At 49.2% G+C, this 17,592-nt stretch overlaps 2 protein-coding genes across 2 annotated transcripts; both read right to left on the minus strand.

Moving 5' to 3' along the window:
* Positions 1-1,156: 1,156 nt before the first annotated feature.
* RNJ42_02622 (uncharacterized protein) lies at positions 1,157-2,056 on the minus strand (the record flags this gene model as incomplete). Its single annotated transcript, XM_071052787.1, has 1 exon — positions 1,157-2,056. The coding sequence occupies one exon, from the start codon at positions 2,054-2,056 to the stop codon at positions 1,157-1,159; it is 900 nt and encodes a 299-aa protein (XP_070906634.1).
* A 3,111-nt stretch (positions 2,057-5,167) lies between these two features.
* Positions 5,168-17,287, minus strand: RNJ42_02623 (uncharacterized protein; the record flags this gene model as incomplete). The annotated part of the gene is made up of 1 exon (XM_071052788.1): positions 5,168-17,287. One exon carries the CDS (start codon positions 17,285-17,287, stop codon positions 5,168-5,170), a length of 12,120 nt encoding a protein of 4,039 aa, XP_070906635.1.
* Between the last annotated feature and the right edge of the window lie 305 nt (positions 17,288-17,592).

Here is a 17,592-nt window from a genome sequence, read left to right on the forward strand (position 1 = left end):
ATTGGTTATGGAATGATATTCTGGGTTTTTTATAACGGAAGAAAGTATTTGTTTCTCAGAAACGAGTGAATAGTTGTTAATACGGTCCTCCTACAGCGATTCCATTCGGTTCTTATGCAATTGCAGAACTCAATATTATTATTCAGTAGTTTTCCACTGTCGAGATTAGGATCTTTCGTTTTTATTTTTCTAATGATTTAAATTAATTAACCAGTTGCCTAACAGATAATGTAGGGGCCAAAACCCTTTGAGCGGAAAGGACAGAGTGGCAACTAATAAATAGACAAAATATTTACTCAACCTTATGATAAAAATGTTCTGAAAAACTCTGTTGCACTTAAGTTACTCAATTGCTCTATTACCAATACTAACGTCGTTACACTTAGTTACATCACTATTTATACGTAATAATTTACTTTAATGAATTGCCATGATTTCGGACTACAAACAAAGCATCTTCAGCCAGTAGGTAAAATGTTCTTGCTCCATGGTATTATCAGCTATACATGCTCAAATCTAATAATGAAATGCTAAAGATCTTCAAAATAAATTTAGATGATTAAGTTATTGTAAGATCTGACCAAGAATCATTTGGTTCGTACTTATTTTCTTGATGTTAATAGAAATTCTACTAGTGACTTTTTAGTTATGCATTTTCAAAATTGAAGTCTTAAATCAACAAATGTCAGCATTATATAGATGTACTATTACGAGAAACAGTTAGTTGATTTAATATACATTAAGCATTACAATGAAAGAATATTTCCTAATTCTAATAAGTACGATAGAAGTAGATTGGAAGTCCAGTGAAAATACCAAAAGCAGAGGTTGTGTTGCGTTAAACCTGATATGTTTAAATTTAAACTTCCTAGGATATTTTCATACTTTTGAATACACAAATATATATAAATTATGGTTTAAGCTGTATTAATATTAAAATAGATATTAATAAACATAATGAGAAGAATAACGGACTGATTATTTAACTTAGGATAAAATGGGCATGTTTGAGCTTTTCTTACTCTGTTTTAAGGATTAAATTCACTTTGAGGCTTCCGATAGCACAGCAACTTCATATGTGCAATGTTATGATCGGGTCTCTAAATCTCTGTAATTGTTCTAGCTCCTCAACAGACAGAGTTTTAATATGGTTTGGCTAATATAAACCCTTCCATAGGGCATTATGATCATTTTGGCCCTTTCTTTCCAGCTTTTCTTCATTTGTATGGGTATCTCCAATGTCACCTAGAATAAAATAGTTATTGTCAAAATTTAGATTGGTAGATTGACACTCGGATGGAAAGAAAAACCATGGCATCATAGTGTTAGAGACAAATCCTTCTCTTGTTGATTCATTATTGAAATTATCTGATATCGAAGTACCCAAAGATACAGGAGTAGGTTCATCGATAGTACTCTTGCAATTGTCAGATTCACAGTCTGGGGAATGAATATATGGCAAGCTAGATTTAGCAGAACAGCTATAATTAGATGGATATATTTGTTCGATGCTTCTTACCATAGTGTTCTTGACTTCACTACTGTCCAATTTGGTACCCATTTGTATCTTTTCACCCAAAGAGGATTCTGGAAGCGTTTTAACCTCTCCGCCTGTTGTAGAAACATTATTTTGTTTTGCATTTAATCTAGAAGTTGAATCAGCGTCACTGTTAGAAGTGGCTGTCATAATATCTGAGGGTGAAGCCGATAAGAAATCGTGTTTTTGTAGTTCTAGGTATGTATTCCAAGTCTCCTTTTCAGAAATAAGAGATCCGATATTAAGTTTGTATCGAAGTTCTTCAATGATTTGCCTCATGAGACTGAAATGCTTTTCTAGCATGACAACATACCTCTGTTTTTTGTCTCTGGACTGTCGAGATGATCTTCTGTTCCTCAGAATCCGTTGGAGTTTTCTAATCTCTTTTTCCTCCTCTGTCTTAGCTCTTTTTCTGGGTGGCATCCATGTTTCGAAGTCAACAATGTTGTTTGGGTATAAGCGTCTCTTTGCTTTGGCGGAAACATCTATCTCGGGGTTACTACTAACTTGGTACGACATATCTTTTATTCAACCAATACTAAAAAACTTGTAATTGATCAAATACTATAACCGAACAATGATGAAAGTATCAAATTGTTATAATAAAATATTACTGGCCTGAAACGGAAAAAAAAATAGAAACACAACAGTAAATATTTGGTAAATATTTGACAAATGCTTTACTTTTTATATGGAACGAAAAAGATTGAAAAATAAATAATTTATGAAAAACTTATTGTTGGGTATCTATTCATTCAGTAGTTTAGACTGTTCTTGAATCGAGTTAAGTAACGATCATTAAAGAGTAGAAGCAGATGGGTAATTTTTTTTTATCCTTAGTATCAAATTGGTACTTGGCAAAAGGTTTTATATTAAATAAGTTTAACTAAATAACTAAATAAAAAAAAGAAGTATAATATACTAAGGATAGCTAGATAAGTCATCTTTTTGCAAATTCCAATCATTCAAAAGAAAGATTTGGTTACTACTAAACAGTATGACCTTTCATCTATACTCTATATTAAGTATTTTTTTTCTTCTGAACTTTCTGTGTGTTATTTTATCTCCCCTACTTTAGCTTCATTGGATTGTACTTATAAGAACTCATCCCTGTTTACATGGTATTTTTGATGGACTAAAAAGAGAGGAGATGGACGGAACCAAGAGCAAAATAAAGTCGATAAAACTAATTATATTTCTAATTTTCTTATTACTTTTTTTTTTATTTCAACAGTATCTCTACTTTAGTTAGTTAACTTTGCTTTTATTCTCTGAATAGTACTGCATAACGTAATTATAAGTCCAGGATCAATACAGATTTTCTATGATAGGAACTCTTTTAAATTCAAGATCAAAGGGAAACTATTTAAGTCATACTCTTAGCTGTAACATATTCAGCGATGGTACGGCTTGATTAGTATTAAAATCATTAGAAGGCAAAAAAAAAATGGCCCTTATTACGTCATAACACTGTATCAGAGCATATTAATTATTTCTTATCTCCACATCCATTCCCCACATAATTGTTTTTTATGTAGCACATAACAACAAAACGTTTGTTGCCATAGAATAATTATAAACAGTACGAATAAACTCAAATAAGATAAGGTAGTCAATAACCTCACATAAGCACAGCTTATTTGAAGCGGATTTTTCTGTACTTGCCGAAAAAGCCGCAATTCCGTACTTCCGTAGCAAATATGCGCGTTCGAAAAAGAAAAGCGGTAACAAGCTCAGCTACAAATTTTCTCATTCCAATCGTTTTCTGTTCTTTTACTTTTTTTTGCAATTTCTCTAATGTACTTTTTTGAGATCTTCTGCATAAGAAGATCTTTTTAATTAAATTTAAAACTGTGATTATGTCGTTCTTCTAAAGTTACGAATAAAAAATCTGATAAAAATAATTGCTGTGCAATATTACTGCGGTTCCTATGGCTACGCATGATATATTCTTATTCCGCGGATGAAAATCAGTTTGTTACACTTTCTACTTTCCTGTAGTTTATTTACAGCTCCACTTATTTAAAATTGAATCTCTGCCACTCTGAAATATTAATCTAGAGGGGCACTTTTATTTAGTTTATTCTACAGGGCAACAACACTTAACCATCCTTAGAATAATGTTAGGTTTCTAGTTTAGAGCTGATAATGTAAACATCAAAAATTTAACTATTATTCTGACAATCAACTAAAATTTATATTGAGTCACTAAAATTCAGATAAAAAACGAATCTTTTACTATATGTATGAACTGAGATTATACATGTTGCAGTAGAGTCTGATTAGGATTTAATAGCAAGGCAAAAATATTATTTATCGTATTACGTCATAAAGATGTATTCGAATATTAATTGTTTCTTTTCCCCACATACATTCCCCACAGAGAGTATCGTATGTGCCGTGGAAAAAAACAAATGTTGGTTGCTATAGAACAGTTATTGGGCATCACGGAGAAAGCTAAATAAGAAAAGGTAATCATAACTCTCTACGATTGAAAACCAGCACAGCTTATTTAAAAAGCGGGATTTTTTGTATTTCCCGAAAAGTCCACATTGCCGTCCTTCCGTGGCAAATGTGTGCGAAAGAAAAAGAAATGAGGTACCTAGAATTCCACATCATTATTTTTTAACTTACTCCTTTAAGATCTTCTGCATCAAAAAGTTCCAGTTCATAAATGAAAGAGGTGGTTATGTCCTTCCTTAAAAGCTACAGCACATAAAATTATGACCTCTACAACATGAGTGCGGTTCCTATGACTGTGCATAATGTATTAATTGCTCCGCGGATGGCTATCAGTGTTGTGAGACTATTTATTTTTTGTAGATGGTTACTTAGTGGATTTAGGCAGCACTTTATAAAATGTAGATCTTTATGCCACAAGAAAATTTGTTAAGATAAACCACCTAAATATTAATTCACATCTTTTTTAATCTACACACCGGGTAACAATGATCAATAATTTTTTACCTCTTTTGACCCGCATGTGCTTATATACACCGGGTAACATTAACAACTATTGTAGATGGTAAGTTTTTGTCGAGATATAGTTACCAGTTGAAGATTCAGAATAGTACAATATGATGACTCAATATACATAAAAATGAAAAAAAGTTACGAAAGGGTATAAAGTCAGTGTTTAGGTGTTATTATTATTCTAACTGTGTATCATACAGTAAATTATTCGTTCATATAGACTCAATCAATTTTTAATACACAGTCAGCTAGTTCCACCTATATATATTTTTATGTCCCAATACATTTTTTTATAACTATCTTATAACTTTACTTCTAACTCTCTATGTGAGCTTTTAATACTATTTCAGTATTGTAAACTAATTAAAATATCAAATTAAAATATCTAACTAAAATATCTAATCAAAATATCTAATTAAAATATCTGATCTTTAGTAAAGCAGATAACATTATTTATTGCAAGTTAATATATAATGTACAATGTAATATGTTACAGTATACCAGGAATAAAAAAATACAGATATAAACGAACAAAACAATTAGGAAGTAGTTGAATCAGGCGAGTATATCTAGCATAAGATTCAAAATCCTAAAAGAAATCAAATATGTTACCAATAGCGAGTAAGAGGTAAAGTATGAGTTTTGATTGATAAAGAACTAAACTAGTGAAATGATAAAAATAGCAACCATAAAAAGGATGTTATTGGATAATCTAGAGCCATTTGCCTTGTATTGAATACTATAGACAGAATGATGTTGATTCTGAGAAAGTATTGTGCTGTTAGCGGAGGTATTTGAATGGACAGCGTAGTCAATGTCATCAGCTAAGGTAGCAGTACAAGGGTAAGTGGTTGTGGCGGTGTGGGTCTTGCCGTCGCTGCCCAGAGTAGGGAAGAACGAGACGATGTCTGTCTCGGAGCTGCCGTTGGCCTCGTCTACCAGCGTGGTGGTGTATGCCGAAGGCTCTGAGTATGCGTCTGTGTCAGACCAAGGGTAGGTGGTTGTGGCGGTGTGGGTCTTGCCGTCGCTGCCCAGAGTAGGGAAGAACGAGACGACGTCCGTCTCGGAGCTGCCGTTGGCCTCGTCTACCAGCGTGGTGGTGTATGCCGAAGGCTCTGAGTATGCGTCTGTGTCAGACCAAGGGTAGGTGGTTGTGGCGGTGTGGGTCTTGCCGTCGCTGCCCAGAGTAGGGAAGAACGAGACGACGTCCGTCTCAGTAGTGGAATCTTTGGTGATGACAGTGGTGTGGGCAGGAGGCTCTGAGTATGCGTCTGTGTCAGACCAAGGGTAGGTGGTTGTGGCGGTGTGGGTCTTGCCGTCGCTGCCCAGAGTAGGGAAGAACGAGACGACGTCCGTCTCGGAGCTGCCGTTGGCCTCGTCTACCAGCGTGGTGGTGTATGCCGAAGGCTCTGAGTATGCGTCTGTGTCAGACCAAGGGTAGGTGGTTGTGGCGGTGTGGGTCTTGCCGTCGCTGCCCAGAGTAGGGAAGAACGAGACGACGTCCGTCTCAGTAGTGGAATCTTTGGTGATGACAGTGGTGTGGGCAGGAGGCTCTGAGTATGCGTCTGTGTCAGACCAAGGGTAGGTGGTTGTGGCGGTGTGGGTCTTGCCGTCGCTGCCCAGAGTAGGGAAGAACGAGACGACGTCCGTCTCGGAGCTGCCGTTGGCCTCGTCTACCAGCGTGGTGGTGTATGCCGAAGGCTCTGAGTATGCGTCTGTGTCAGACCAAGGGTAGGTGGTTGTGGCGGTGTGGGTCTTGCCGTCGCTGCCCAGAGTAGGGAAGAACGAGACGACGTCCGTCTCAGTAGTGGAATCTTTGGTGATGACAGTGGTGTGGGCAGGAGGCTCTGAGTATGCGTCTGTGTCAGACCAAGGGTAGGTGGTTGTGGCGGTGTGGGTCTTGCCGTCGCTGCCCAGAGTAGGGAAGAACGAGACGACGTCCGTCTCCGAGCTGCCGTCTGCGTCGGTGATGACGGTGGTGAAGGCAGGAGGCTCAGAGTACGAGGAGTCTGTGTTGGTGTCAGACCAAGGGTATGTGGTTGTGGCGGTGTGGGTCTTGCCGTCGGAGGCCAGGGTTGGGAAGAAGGAGACGACGTCCGTCTCTGAGCTGCCGTCTGCGTCGGTGATGACGGTGGTGAAGGCAGGAGGCTCAGAGTACGAGGAGTCTGTGTCGCTGGCGGTGTAGGTGGTTGAGCCTGTGTGGGTCTTGCCGTCGCTGCCGAGCGTTGGGAAGAAGGAGATCACGTCCGTCTCAGTGGTGGAGTCTCTGGTGACGACAGTGGTGGATGGGGATGGCTCAGAGTACGAGGAGTCTGTGTTGGTGTCAGACCAAGGGTATGTGGTTGTGGCGGTGTGGGTCTTGCCGTCGGAGGCCAGGGTTGGGAAGAAGGAGACGACGTCCGTCTCTGAGCTGCCGTCTGCGTCGGTGATGACGGTGGTGAAGGCAGGAGGCTCAGAGTACGAGGAGTCTGTGTCGCTGGCGGTGTAGGTGGTTGAGCCTGTGTGGGTCTTGCCGTCGCTGCCGAGCGTTGGGAAGAAGGAGATCACGTCCGTCTCAGTGGTGGAGTCTCTGGTGACGACAGTGGTGGATGGGGATGGCTCAGAGTACGAGGAGTCTGTGTTGGTGTCAGACCAAGGGTATGTGGTGGAACCGGTGTGGGTCTTGCCGTCGGAGGCCAGGGTTGGGAAGAAGGAGACGACGTCCGTCTCTGAGCTGCCGTCTGCGTCGGTGATGACGGTGGTGAAGGCAGGAGGCTCAGAGTACGAGGAGTCTGTGTCGCTGGCGGTGTAGGTGGTTGAGCCTGTGTGGGTCTTGCCGTCGCTGCCGAGCGTTGGGAAGAAGGAGATCACGTCCGTCTCAGTGGTGGAGTCTCTGGTGACGACAGTGGTGGATGGGGATGGCTCAGAGTACGAGGAGTCTGTGTTGGTGTCAGACCAAGGGTATGTGGTGGAACCGGTGTGGGTCTTGCCGTCGGAGGCCAGGGTTGGGAAGAAGGAGACGACGTCCGTCTCTGAGCTGCCGTCTGCGTCGGTGATGACGGTGGTGAAGGCAGGAGGCTCAGAGTACGAGGAGTCTGTGTCGCTGGCGGTGTAGGTGGTTGAGCCTGTGTGGGTCTTGCCGTCGCTGCCGAGCGTTGGGAAGAAGGAGATCACGTCCGTCTCAGTGGTGGAGTCTCTGGTGACGACAGTGGTGGATGGGGATGGCTCAGAGTACGAGGAGTCTGTGTTGGTGTCAGACCAAGGGTATGTGGTGGAACCGGTGTGGGTCTTGCCGTCGGAGGCCAGGGTTGGGAAGAAGGAGACGACGTCCGTCTCTGAGCTGCCGTCTGCGTCGGTGATGACGGTGGTGAAGGCAGGAGGCTCAGAGTACGAGGAGTCTGTGTCGCTGGCGGTGTAGGTGGTTGAGCCTGTGTGGGTCTTGCCGTCGCTGCCGAGCGTTGGGAAGAAGGAGATCACGTCCGTCTCAGTGGTGGAGTCTCTGGTGACGACAGTGGTGGATGGGGATGGCTCAGAGTACGAGGAGTCTGTGTTGGTGTCAGACCAAGGGTATGTGGTGGAACCGGTGTGGGTCTTGCCGTCGGAGGCCAGGGTTGGGAAGAAGGAGACGACGTCCGTCTCTGAGCTGCCGTCTGCGTCGGTGATGACGGTGGTGAAGGCAGGAGGCTCAGAGTACGAGGAGTCTGTGTCGCTGGCGGTGTAGGTGGTTGAGCCTGTGTGGGTCTTGCCGTCGCTGCCGAGCGTTGGGAAGAAGGAGATCACGTCCGTCTCAGTGGTGGAGTCTCTGGTGACGACAGTGGTGGATGGGGATGGCTCAGAGTACGAGGAGTCTGTGTTGGTGTCAGACCAAGGGTATGTGGTGGAACCGGTGTGGGTCTTGCCGTCGGAGGCCAGGGTTGGGAAGAAGGAGACGACGTCCGTCTCTGAGCTGCCGTCTGCGTCGGTGATGACGGTGGTGAAGGCAGGAGGCTCAGAGTACGAGGAGTCTGTGTCGCTGGCGGTGTAGGTGGTTGAGCCTGTGTGGGTCTTGCCGTCGCTGCCGAGCGTTGGGAAGAAGGAGATCACGTCCGTCTCAGTGGTGGAGTCTCTGGTGACGACAGTGGTGGATGGGGATGGCTCAGAGTACGAGGAGTCTGTGTTGGTGTCAGACCAAGGGTATGTGGTGGAACCGGTGTGGGTCTTGCCGTCGGAGGCCAGGGTTGGGAAGAAGGAGACGACGTCCGTCTCTGAGCTGCCGTCTGCGTCGGTGATGACGGTGGTGAAGGCAGGAGGCTCAGAGTACGAGGAGTCTGTGTCGCTGGCGGTGTAGGTGGTTGAGCCTGTGTGGGTCTTGCCGTCGCTGCCGAGCGTTGGGAAGAAGGAGATCACGTCCGTCTCAGTGGTGGAGTCTCTGGTGACGACAGTGGTGGATGGGGATGGCTCAGAGTACGAGGAGTCTGTGTTGGTGTCAGACCAAGGGTATGTGGTGGAACCGGTGTGGGTCTTGCCGTCGGAGGCCAGGGTTGGGAAGAAGGAGACGACGTCCGTCTCTGAGCTGCCGTCTGCGTCGGTGATGACGGTGGTGAAGGCAGGAGGCTCAGAGTACGAGGAGTCTGTGTCGCTGGCGGTGTAGGTGGTTGAGCCTGTGTGGGTCTTGCCGTCGCTGCCGAGCGTTGGGAAGAAGGAGATCACGTCCGTCTCAGTGGTGGAGTCTCTGGTGACGACAGTGGTGGATGGGGATGGCTCAGAGTACGAGGAGTCTGTGTTGGTGTCAGACCAAGGGTATGTGGTTGTGGCGGTGTGGGTCTTGCCGTCGGAGGCCAGGGTTGGGAAGAAGGAGACGACGTCCGTCTCTGAGCTGCCGTCTGCGTCGGTGATGACGGTGGTGAAGGCAGGAGGCTCAGAGTACGAGGAGTCTGTGTCGCTGGCGGTGTAGGTGGTTGAGCCTGTGTGGGTCTTGCCGTCGCTGCCGAGCGTTGGGAAGAAGGAGATCACGTCCGTCTCAGTGGTGGAGTCTCTGGTGACGACAGTGGTGGATGGGGATGGCTCAGAGTACGAGGAGTCTGTGTTGGTGTCAGACCAAGGGTATGTGGTGGAACCGGTGTGGGTCTTGCCGTCGGAGGCCAGGGTTGGGAAGAAGGAGACGACGTCCGTCTCTGAGCTGCCGTCTGCGTCGGTGATGACGGTGGTGAAGGCAGGAGGCTCAGAGTACGAGGAGTCTGTGTCGCTGGCGGTGTAGGTGGTTGAGCCTGTGTGGGTCTTGCCGTCGCTGCCGAGCGTTGGGAAGAAGGAGATCACGTCCGTCTCAGTGGTGGAGTCTCTGGTGACGACAGTGGTGGATGGGGATGGCTCAGAGTACGAGGAGTCTGTGTTGGTGTCAGACCAAGGGTATGTGGTGGAACCGGTGTGGGTCTTGCCGTCGGAGGCCAGGGTTGGGAAGAAGGAGACGACGTCCGTCTCTGAGCTGCCGTCTGCGTCGGTGATGACGGTGGTGAAGGCAGGAGGCTCAGAGTACGAGGAGTCTGTGTCGCTGGCGGTGTAGGTGGTTGAGCCTGTGTGGGTCTTGCCGTCGCTGCCGAGCGTTGGGAAGAAGGAGATCACGTCCGTCTCAGTGGTGGAGTCTCTGGTGACGACAGTGGTGGATGGGGATGGCTCAGAGTACGAGGAGTCTGTGTTGGTGTCAGACCAAGGGTATGTGGTGGAACCGGTGTGGGTCTTGCCGTCGGAGGCCAGGGTTGGGAAGAAGGAGACGACGTCCGTCTCTGAGCTGCCGTCTGCGTCGGTGATGACGGTGGTGAAGGCAGGAGGCTCAGAGTACGAGGAGTCTGTGTCGCTGGCGGTGTAGGTGGTTGAGCCTGTGTGGGTCTTGCCGTCGCTGCCGAGCGTTGGGAAGAAGGAGATCACGTCCGTCTCAGTGGTGGAGTCTCTGGTGACGACAGTGGTGGATGGGGATGGCTCAGAGTACGAGGAGTCTGTGTTGGTGTCAGACCAAGGGTATGTGGTGGAACCGGTGTGGGTCTTGCCGTCGGAGGCCAGGGTTGGGAAGAAGGAGACGACGTCCGTCTCTGAGCTGCCGTCTGCGTCGGTGATGACGGTGGTGAAGGCAGGAGGCTCAGAGTACGAGGAGTCTGTGTCGCTGGCGGTGTAGGTGGTTGAGCCTGTGTGGGTCTTGCCGTCGCTGCCGAGCGTTGGGAAGAAGGAGATCACGTCCGTCTCAGTGGTGGAGTCTCTGGTGACGACAGTGGTGGATGGGGATGGCTCAGAGTAGGAGGAGTCTGTGTTGGTGTCAGACCAAGGGTATGTGGTGGAACCGGTGTGGGTCTTGCCGTCGGAGGCCAGGGTTGGGAAGAAGGAGACGACGTCCGTCTCTGAGCTGCCGTCTGCGTCGGTGATGACGGTGGTGAAGGCAGGAGGCTCAGAGTACGAGGAGTCTGTGTCGCTGGCGGTGTAGGTGGTTGAGCCTGTGTGGGTCTTGCCGTCGCTGCCGAGCGTTGGGAAGAAGGAGATCACGTCCGTCTCAGTGGTGGAGTCTCTGGTGACGACAGTGGTGGATGGGGATGGCTCAGAGTAGGAGGAGTCTGTGTTGGTGTCAGACCAAGGGTATGTGGTGGAACCGGTGTGGGTCTTGCCGTCGGAGGCCAGGGTTGGGAAGAAGGAGACGACGTCCGTCTCTGAGCTGCCGTCTGCGTCGGTGATGACGGTGGTGAAGGCAGGAGGCTCAGAGTACGAGGAGTCTGTGTCGCTGGCGGTGTAGGTGGTTGAGCCTGTGTGGGTCTTGCCGTCGCTGCCGAGCGTTGGGAAGAAGGAGATCACGTCCGTCTCAGTGGTGGAGTCTCTGGTGACGACAGTGGTGGATGGGGATGGCTCAGAGTACGAGGAGTCTGTGTTGGTGTCAGACCAAGGGTATGTGGTGGAACCGGTGTGGGTCTTGCCGTCGGAGGCCAGGGTTGGGAAGAAGGAGACGACGTCCGTCTCTGAGCTGCCGTCTGCGTCGGTGATGACGGTGGTGAAGGCAGGAGGCTCAGAGTACGAGGAGTCTGTGTCGCTGGCGGTGTAGGTGGTTGAGCCTGTGTGGGTCTTGCCGTCGCTGCCGAGCGTTGGGAAGAAGGAGATCACGTCCGTCTCAGTGGTGGAGTCTCTGGTGACGACAGTGGTGGATGGGGATGGCTCAGAGTACGAGGAGTCTGTGTTGGTGTCAGACCAAGGGTATGTGGTGGAACCGGTGTGGGTCTTGCCGTCGGAGGCCAGGGTTGGGAAGAAGGAGACGACGTCCGTCTCTGAGCTGCCGTCTGCGTCGGTGATGACGGTGGTGAAGGCAGGAGGCTCAGAGTACGAGGAGTCTGTGTCGCTGGCGGTGTAGGTGGTTGAGCCTGTGTGGGTCTTGCCGTCGCTGCCGAGCGTTGGGAAGAAGGAGATCACGTCCGTCTCAGTGGTGGAGTCTCTGGTGACGACAGTGGTGGATGGGGATGGCTCAGAGTACGAGGAGTCTGTGTTGGTGTCAGACCAAGGGTATGTGGTGGAACCGGTGTGGGTCTTGCCGTCGGAGGCCAGGGTTGGGAAGAAGGAGACGACGTCCGTCTCCGAGCTGCCGTCTGCGTCGGTGATGACGGTGGTGAAGGCAGGAGGCTCAGAGTACGAGGAGTCTGTGTCGCTGGCGGTGTAGGTGGTTGAGCCTGTGTGGGTCTTGCCGTCGCTGCCGAGCGTTGGGAAGAAGGAGATCACGTCCGTCTCAGTGGTGGAGTCTCTGGTGACGACAGTGGTGGATGGGGATGGCTCAGAGTACGAGGAGTCTGTGTTGGTGTCAGACCAAGGGTATGTGGTGGAACCGGTGTGGGTCTTGCCGTCGGAGGCCAGGGTTGGGAAGAAGGAGACGACGTCCGTCTCCGAGCTGCCGTCTGCGTCGGTGATGACGGTGGTGAAGGCAGGAGGCTCAGAGTACGAGGAGTCTGTGTCGCTGGCGGTGTAGGTGGTTGAGCCTGTGTGGGTCTTGCCGTCGCTGCCGAGCGTTGGGAAGAAGGAGATCACGTCCGTCTCAGTGGTGGAGTCTCTGGTGACGACAGTGGTGGATGGGGATGGCTCAGAGTACGAGGAGTCTGTGTTGGTGTCAGACCAAGGGTATGTGGTTGTGGCGGTGTGGGTCTTGCCGTCGGAGGCCAGGGTTGGGAAGAAGGAGACGACGTCCGTCTCCGAGCTGCCGTCTGCGTCGGTGATGACGGTGGTGAAGGCAGGAGGCTCAGAGTACGAGGAGTCTGTGTCGCTGGCGGTGTAGGTGGTTGAGCCTGTGTGGGTCTTGCCGTCGCTGCCGAGCGTTGGGAAGAAGGAGATCACGTCCGTCTCAGTGGTGGAGTCTCTGGTGACGACAGTGGTGGATGGGGATGGCTCAGAGTACGAGGAGTCTGTGTTGGTGTCAGACCAAGGGTATGTGGTGGAACCGGTGTGGGTCTTGCCGTCGGAGGCCAGGGTTGGGAAGAAGGAGACGACGTCCGTCTCTGAGCTGCCGTCTGCGTCGGTGATGACGGTGGTGAAGGCAGGAGGCTCAGAGTACGAGGAGTCTGTGTCGCTGGCGGTGTAGGTGGTTGAGCCTGTGTGGGTCTTGCCGTCGCTGCCGAGCGTTGGGAAGAAGGAGATCACGTCCGTCTCAGTGGTGGAGTCTCTGGTGACGACAGTGGTGGATGGGGATGGCTCAGAGTACGAGGAGTCTGTGTTGGTGTCAGACCAAGGGTATGTGGTGGAACCGGTGTGGGTCTTGCCGTCGGAGGCCAGGGTTGGGAAGAAGGAGACGACGTCCGTCTCCGAGCTGCCGTCTGCGTCGGTGATGACGGTGGTGAAGGCAGGAGGCTCAGAGTACGAGGAGTCTGTGTCGCTGGCGGTGTAGGTGGTTGAGCCTGTGTGGGTCTTGCCGTCGCTGCCGAGCGTTGGGAAGAAGGAGATCACGTCCGTCTCAGTGGTGGAGTCTCTGGTGACGACAGTGGTGGATGGGGATGGCTCAGAGTACGAGGAGTCTGTGTTGGTGTCAGACCAAGGGTATGTGGTGGAACCGGTGTGGGTCTTGCCGTCGGAGGCCAGGGTTGGGAAGAAGGAGACGACGTCCGTCTCCGAGCTGCCGTCTGCGTCGGTGATGACGGTGGTGAAGGCAGGAGGCTCAGAGTACGAGGAGTCTGTGTCGCTGGCGGTGTAGGTGGTTGAGCCTGTGTGGGTCTTGCCGTCGCTGCCGAGCGTTGGGAAGAAGGAGATCACGTCCGTCTCAGTGGTGGAGTCTCTGGTGACGACAGTGGTGGATGGGGATGGCTCAGAGTACGAGGAGTCTGTGTTGGTGTCAGACCAAGGGTATGTGGTTGTGGCGGTGTGGGTCTTGCCGTCGGAGGCCAGGGTTGGGAAGAAGGAGACGACGTCCGTCTCTGAGCTGCCGTCTGCGTCGGTGATGACGGTGGTGAAGGCAGGAGGCTCAGAGTACGAGGAGTCTGTGTCGCTGGCGGTGTAGGTGGTTGAGCCTGTGTGGGTCTTGCCGTCGCTGCCGAGCGTTGGGAAGAAGGAGATCACGTCCGTCTCAGTGGTGGAGTCTCTGGTGACGACAGTGGTGGATGGGGATGGCTCAGAGTACGAGGAGTCTGTGTTGGTGTCAGACCAAGGGTATGTGGTGGAACCGGTGTGGGTCTTGCCGTCGGAGGCCAGGGTTGGGAAGAAGGAGACGACGTCCGTCTCCGAGCTGCCGTCTGCGTCGGTGATGACGGTGGTGAAGGCAGGAGGCTCAGAGTACGAGGAGTCTGTGTCGCTGGCGGTGTAGGTGGTTGAGCCTGTGTGGGTCTTGCCGTCGCTGCCGAGCGTTGGGAAGAAGGAGATCACGTCCGTCTCAGTGGTGGAGTCTCTGGTGACGACAGTGGTGGATGGGGATGGCTCAGAGTACGAGGAGTCTGTGTTGGTGTCAGACCAAGGGTATGTGGTGGAACCGGTGTGGGTCTTGCCGTCGGAGGCCAGGGTTGGGAAGAAGGAGACGACGTCCGTCTCTGAGCTGCCGTCTGCGTCGGTGATGACGGTGGTGAAGGCAGGAGGCTCAGAGTACGAGGAGTCTGTGTCGCTGGCGGTGTAGGTGGTTGAGCCTGTGTGGGTCTTGCCGTCGCTGCCGAGCGTTGGGAAGAAGGAGATCACGTCCGTCTCAGTGGTGGAGTCTCTGGTGACGACAGTGGTGGATGGGGATGGCTCAGAGTACGAGGAGTCTGTGTTGGTGTCAGACCAAGGGTATGTGGTGGAACCGGTGTGGGTCTTGCCGTCGGAGGCCAGGGTTGGGAAGAAGGAGACGACGTCCGTCTCTGAGCTGCCGTCTGCGTCGGTGATGACGGTGGTGAAGGCAGGAGGCTCAGAGTACGAGGAGTCTGTGTCGCTGGCGGTGTAGGTGGTTGAGCCTGTGTGGGTCTTGCCGTCGCTGCCGAGCGTTGGGAAGAAGGAGATCACGTCCGTCTCAGTGGTGGAGTCTCTGGTGACGACAGTGGTGGATGGGGATGGCTCAGAGTACGAGGAGTCTGTGTTGGTGTCAGACCAAGGGTATGTGGTGGAACCGGTGTGGGTCTTGCCGTCGGAGGCCAGGGTTGGGAAGAAGGAGACGACGTCCGTCTCTGAGCTGCCGTCTGCGTCGGTGATGACGGTGGTGAAGGCAGGAGGCTCAGAGTACGAGGAGTCTGTGTCGCTGGCGGTGTAGGTGGTTGAGCCTGTGTGGGTCTTGCCGTCGCTGCCGAGCGTTGGGAAGAAGGAGATCACGTCCGTCTCAGTGGTGGAGTCTCTGGTGACGACAGTGGTGGATGGGGATGGCTCAGAGTACGAGGAGTCTGTGTTGGTGTCAGACCAAGGGTATGTGGTGGAACCGGTGTGGGTCTTGCCGTCGGAGGCCAGGGTTGGGAAGAAGGAGACGACGTCCGTCTCTGAGCTGCCGTCTGCGTCGGTGATGACGGTGGTGAAGGCAGGAGGCTCAGAGTACGAGGAGTCTGTGTCGCTGGCGGTGTAGGTGGTTGAGCCTGTGTGGGTCTTGCCGTCGCTGCCGAGCGTTGGGAAGAAGGAGATCACGTCCGTCTCAGTGGTGGAGTCTCTGGTGACGACAGTGGTGGATGGGGATGGCTCAGAGTACGAGGAGTCTGTGTTGGTGTCAGACCAAGGGTATGTGGTGGAACCGGTGTGGGTCTTGCCGTCGGAGGCCAGGGTTGGGAAGAAGGAGACGACGTCCGTCTCTGAGCTGCCGTCTGCGTCGGTGATGACGGTGGTGAAGGCAGGAGGCTCAGAGTACGAGGAGTCTGTGTTGGTGTCAGACCAAGGGTATGTGGTGGAACCGGTGTGGGTCTTGCCGTCGGAGGCCAGGGTTGGGAAGAAGGAGACGACGTCAGTCTCTGAGCTGCCGTCTGCGTCGGTGATGACGGTGGTGAAGGCAGGAGGCTCAGAATAGATTGGTGTATATGTTGGTGTTTCAATTATTATTATTTCTACTGGTGTTGTTTTGCTCTCTGTTCCTATAGTATATGTTGTTAATGTTGTTAAAGTTGTTTCAACTTCATTGGTACCGGTTATAATTGATGTTTTGTGTATTGGAGTTGGAGTAGGAGTTTCTACTACTATGATTGTTTCTGGTATTGGTAAATTTCCTGCACGTTCATAAGTAGTATATGTTGCAGTTGCTATTGTTGCCACTGTAGTTGTTAAAGTTCCAGTACCTGGTCTTGTTGTCGTCGTGTAGAAACCTGTTGATGTAAGTACTTGGTTCCATGGTACACATGATGCTCCAAAGTATTTTGCTCCCCATGGATTAAAGAATTTAGGATAGCATTCCATTATGCTGTTAGTTGCCGGAACATTCACGCTGTATGTAGTAAAAGTTGTTTGTGAATTGAGAGTACTATAATATGTTTTAAGAGTAGTAGGTTTTTTTAAAGTGCTAACCCAATGTCCCGTAAATTTTATTGTATCAGGACACGCTTCCTCTGTATCATCTATTGAATACAAATAAGGTGATAAATCTTTAACCTCAGAATTTAAGTTATTATCAGTTTTAAATGAGAATTTAAATTGTGCCTGTTTATCAGCATTTAAGAAAAATATTCTTAAGGGATAATATACACCCTTAAGAAGATGAGTTGAATAAGATACGGTATTGCCATTAATAGAATGTAAGTAATAATTACCAAAATCATTAGCCGTTTTGTTGTAATTACAACACTCGAATGTAGTATCTACTCCAATATTCATTAGGGCTTCAGTATCACCAACCATGGTAAAAATATGTACACCTGTTATTTGAGGTTTGAAGTAGCCATACAAAAGCATAGAAAAGTTGGTTGTGTGTATTTCTGGTTTGTAGTTGTAAGCAATGGGCAAACTGTTGAGCTGAGGAACACAGCTTGAATCGGCAGTTATATCAAAGTCGAGAGATCCAGCTTGTCCAGGTTCACTAGCGACACCATCCACTCTTGCGATAAGTTTTTGTTCCTTAAAACCGTATCGTGGATAATTTGCAAACTTGAAGTTGTCATTAATACAAGCGTCAGTTCCTAAAGCATCTTTGCTGTATTCCCGACAGTTCAAAGTTCCATCAGAGCATTCGACTATTGGATTTAGGTATGGATACTCATAAAGCTCCATAGACAATCCTTTGGATCTTGGTTTTGCATTCCCAATGCAACCTTCTCGATAAATCCTAGGCCGAAATTTAGTTGAAGATGCAAAATGGATACTTCTGATTAGAACAAATACCAAAATGTATAGATGAGGTATTAACATTATATGGGTTCTTTCTTGTTCTTGTCTTTTTCTGTTAAGGAACATTTTTATAATTTATTTTTATTTACCATCAAATCAGTAGCTATTTATACTTTCCCTTTTAGTTGAGTTTGAAAACTCTTGACATTTTAAGTACTATTCTGCCGGCCGATCTGAGGTCTGTGAATTGTAGTACCTTGAGACCTAAGATTCAGTTAATTTGTGTTCTAGTACAGAGAAATATTATTAACACATATCGTAATCATTCAATCACGATTACATCTTTTTTAAGCTCTTATTACCTACCTACTACAATTTTGGAAAAAACACATCAAAAAAGATCAATTAATAACACATATACATTATTGTAA

Source organism: Nakaseomyces bracarensis (assembly GCF_045282275.1).
Source record: "Nakaseomyces bracarensis strain CBM3 chromosome Unknown Scaff9_0, whole genome shotgun sequence".
Taxonomy (NCBI): domain Eukaryota; kingdom Fungi; phylum Ascomycota; class Saccharomycetes; order Saccharomycetales; family Saccharomycetaceae; genus Nakaseomyces; species Nakaseomyces bracarensis.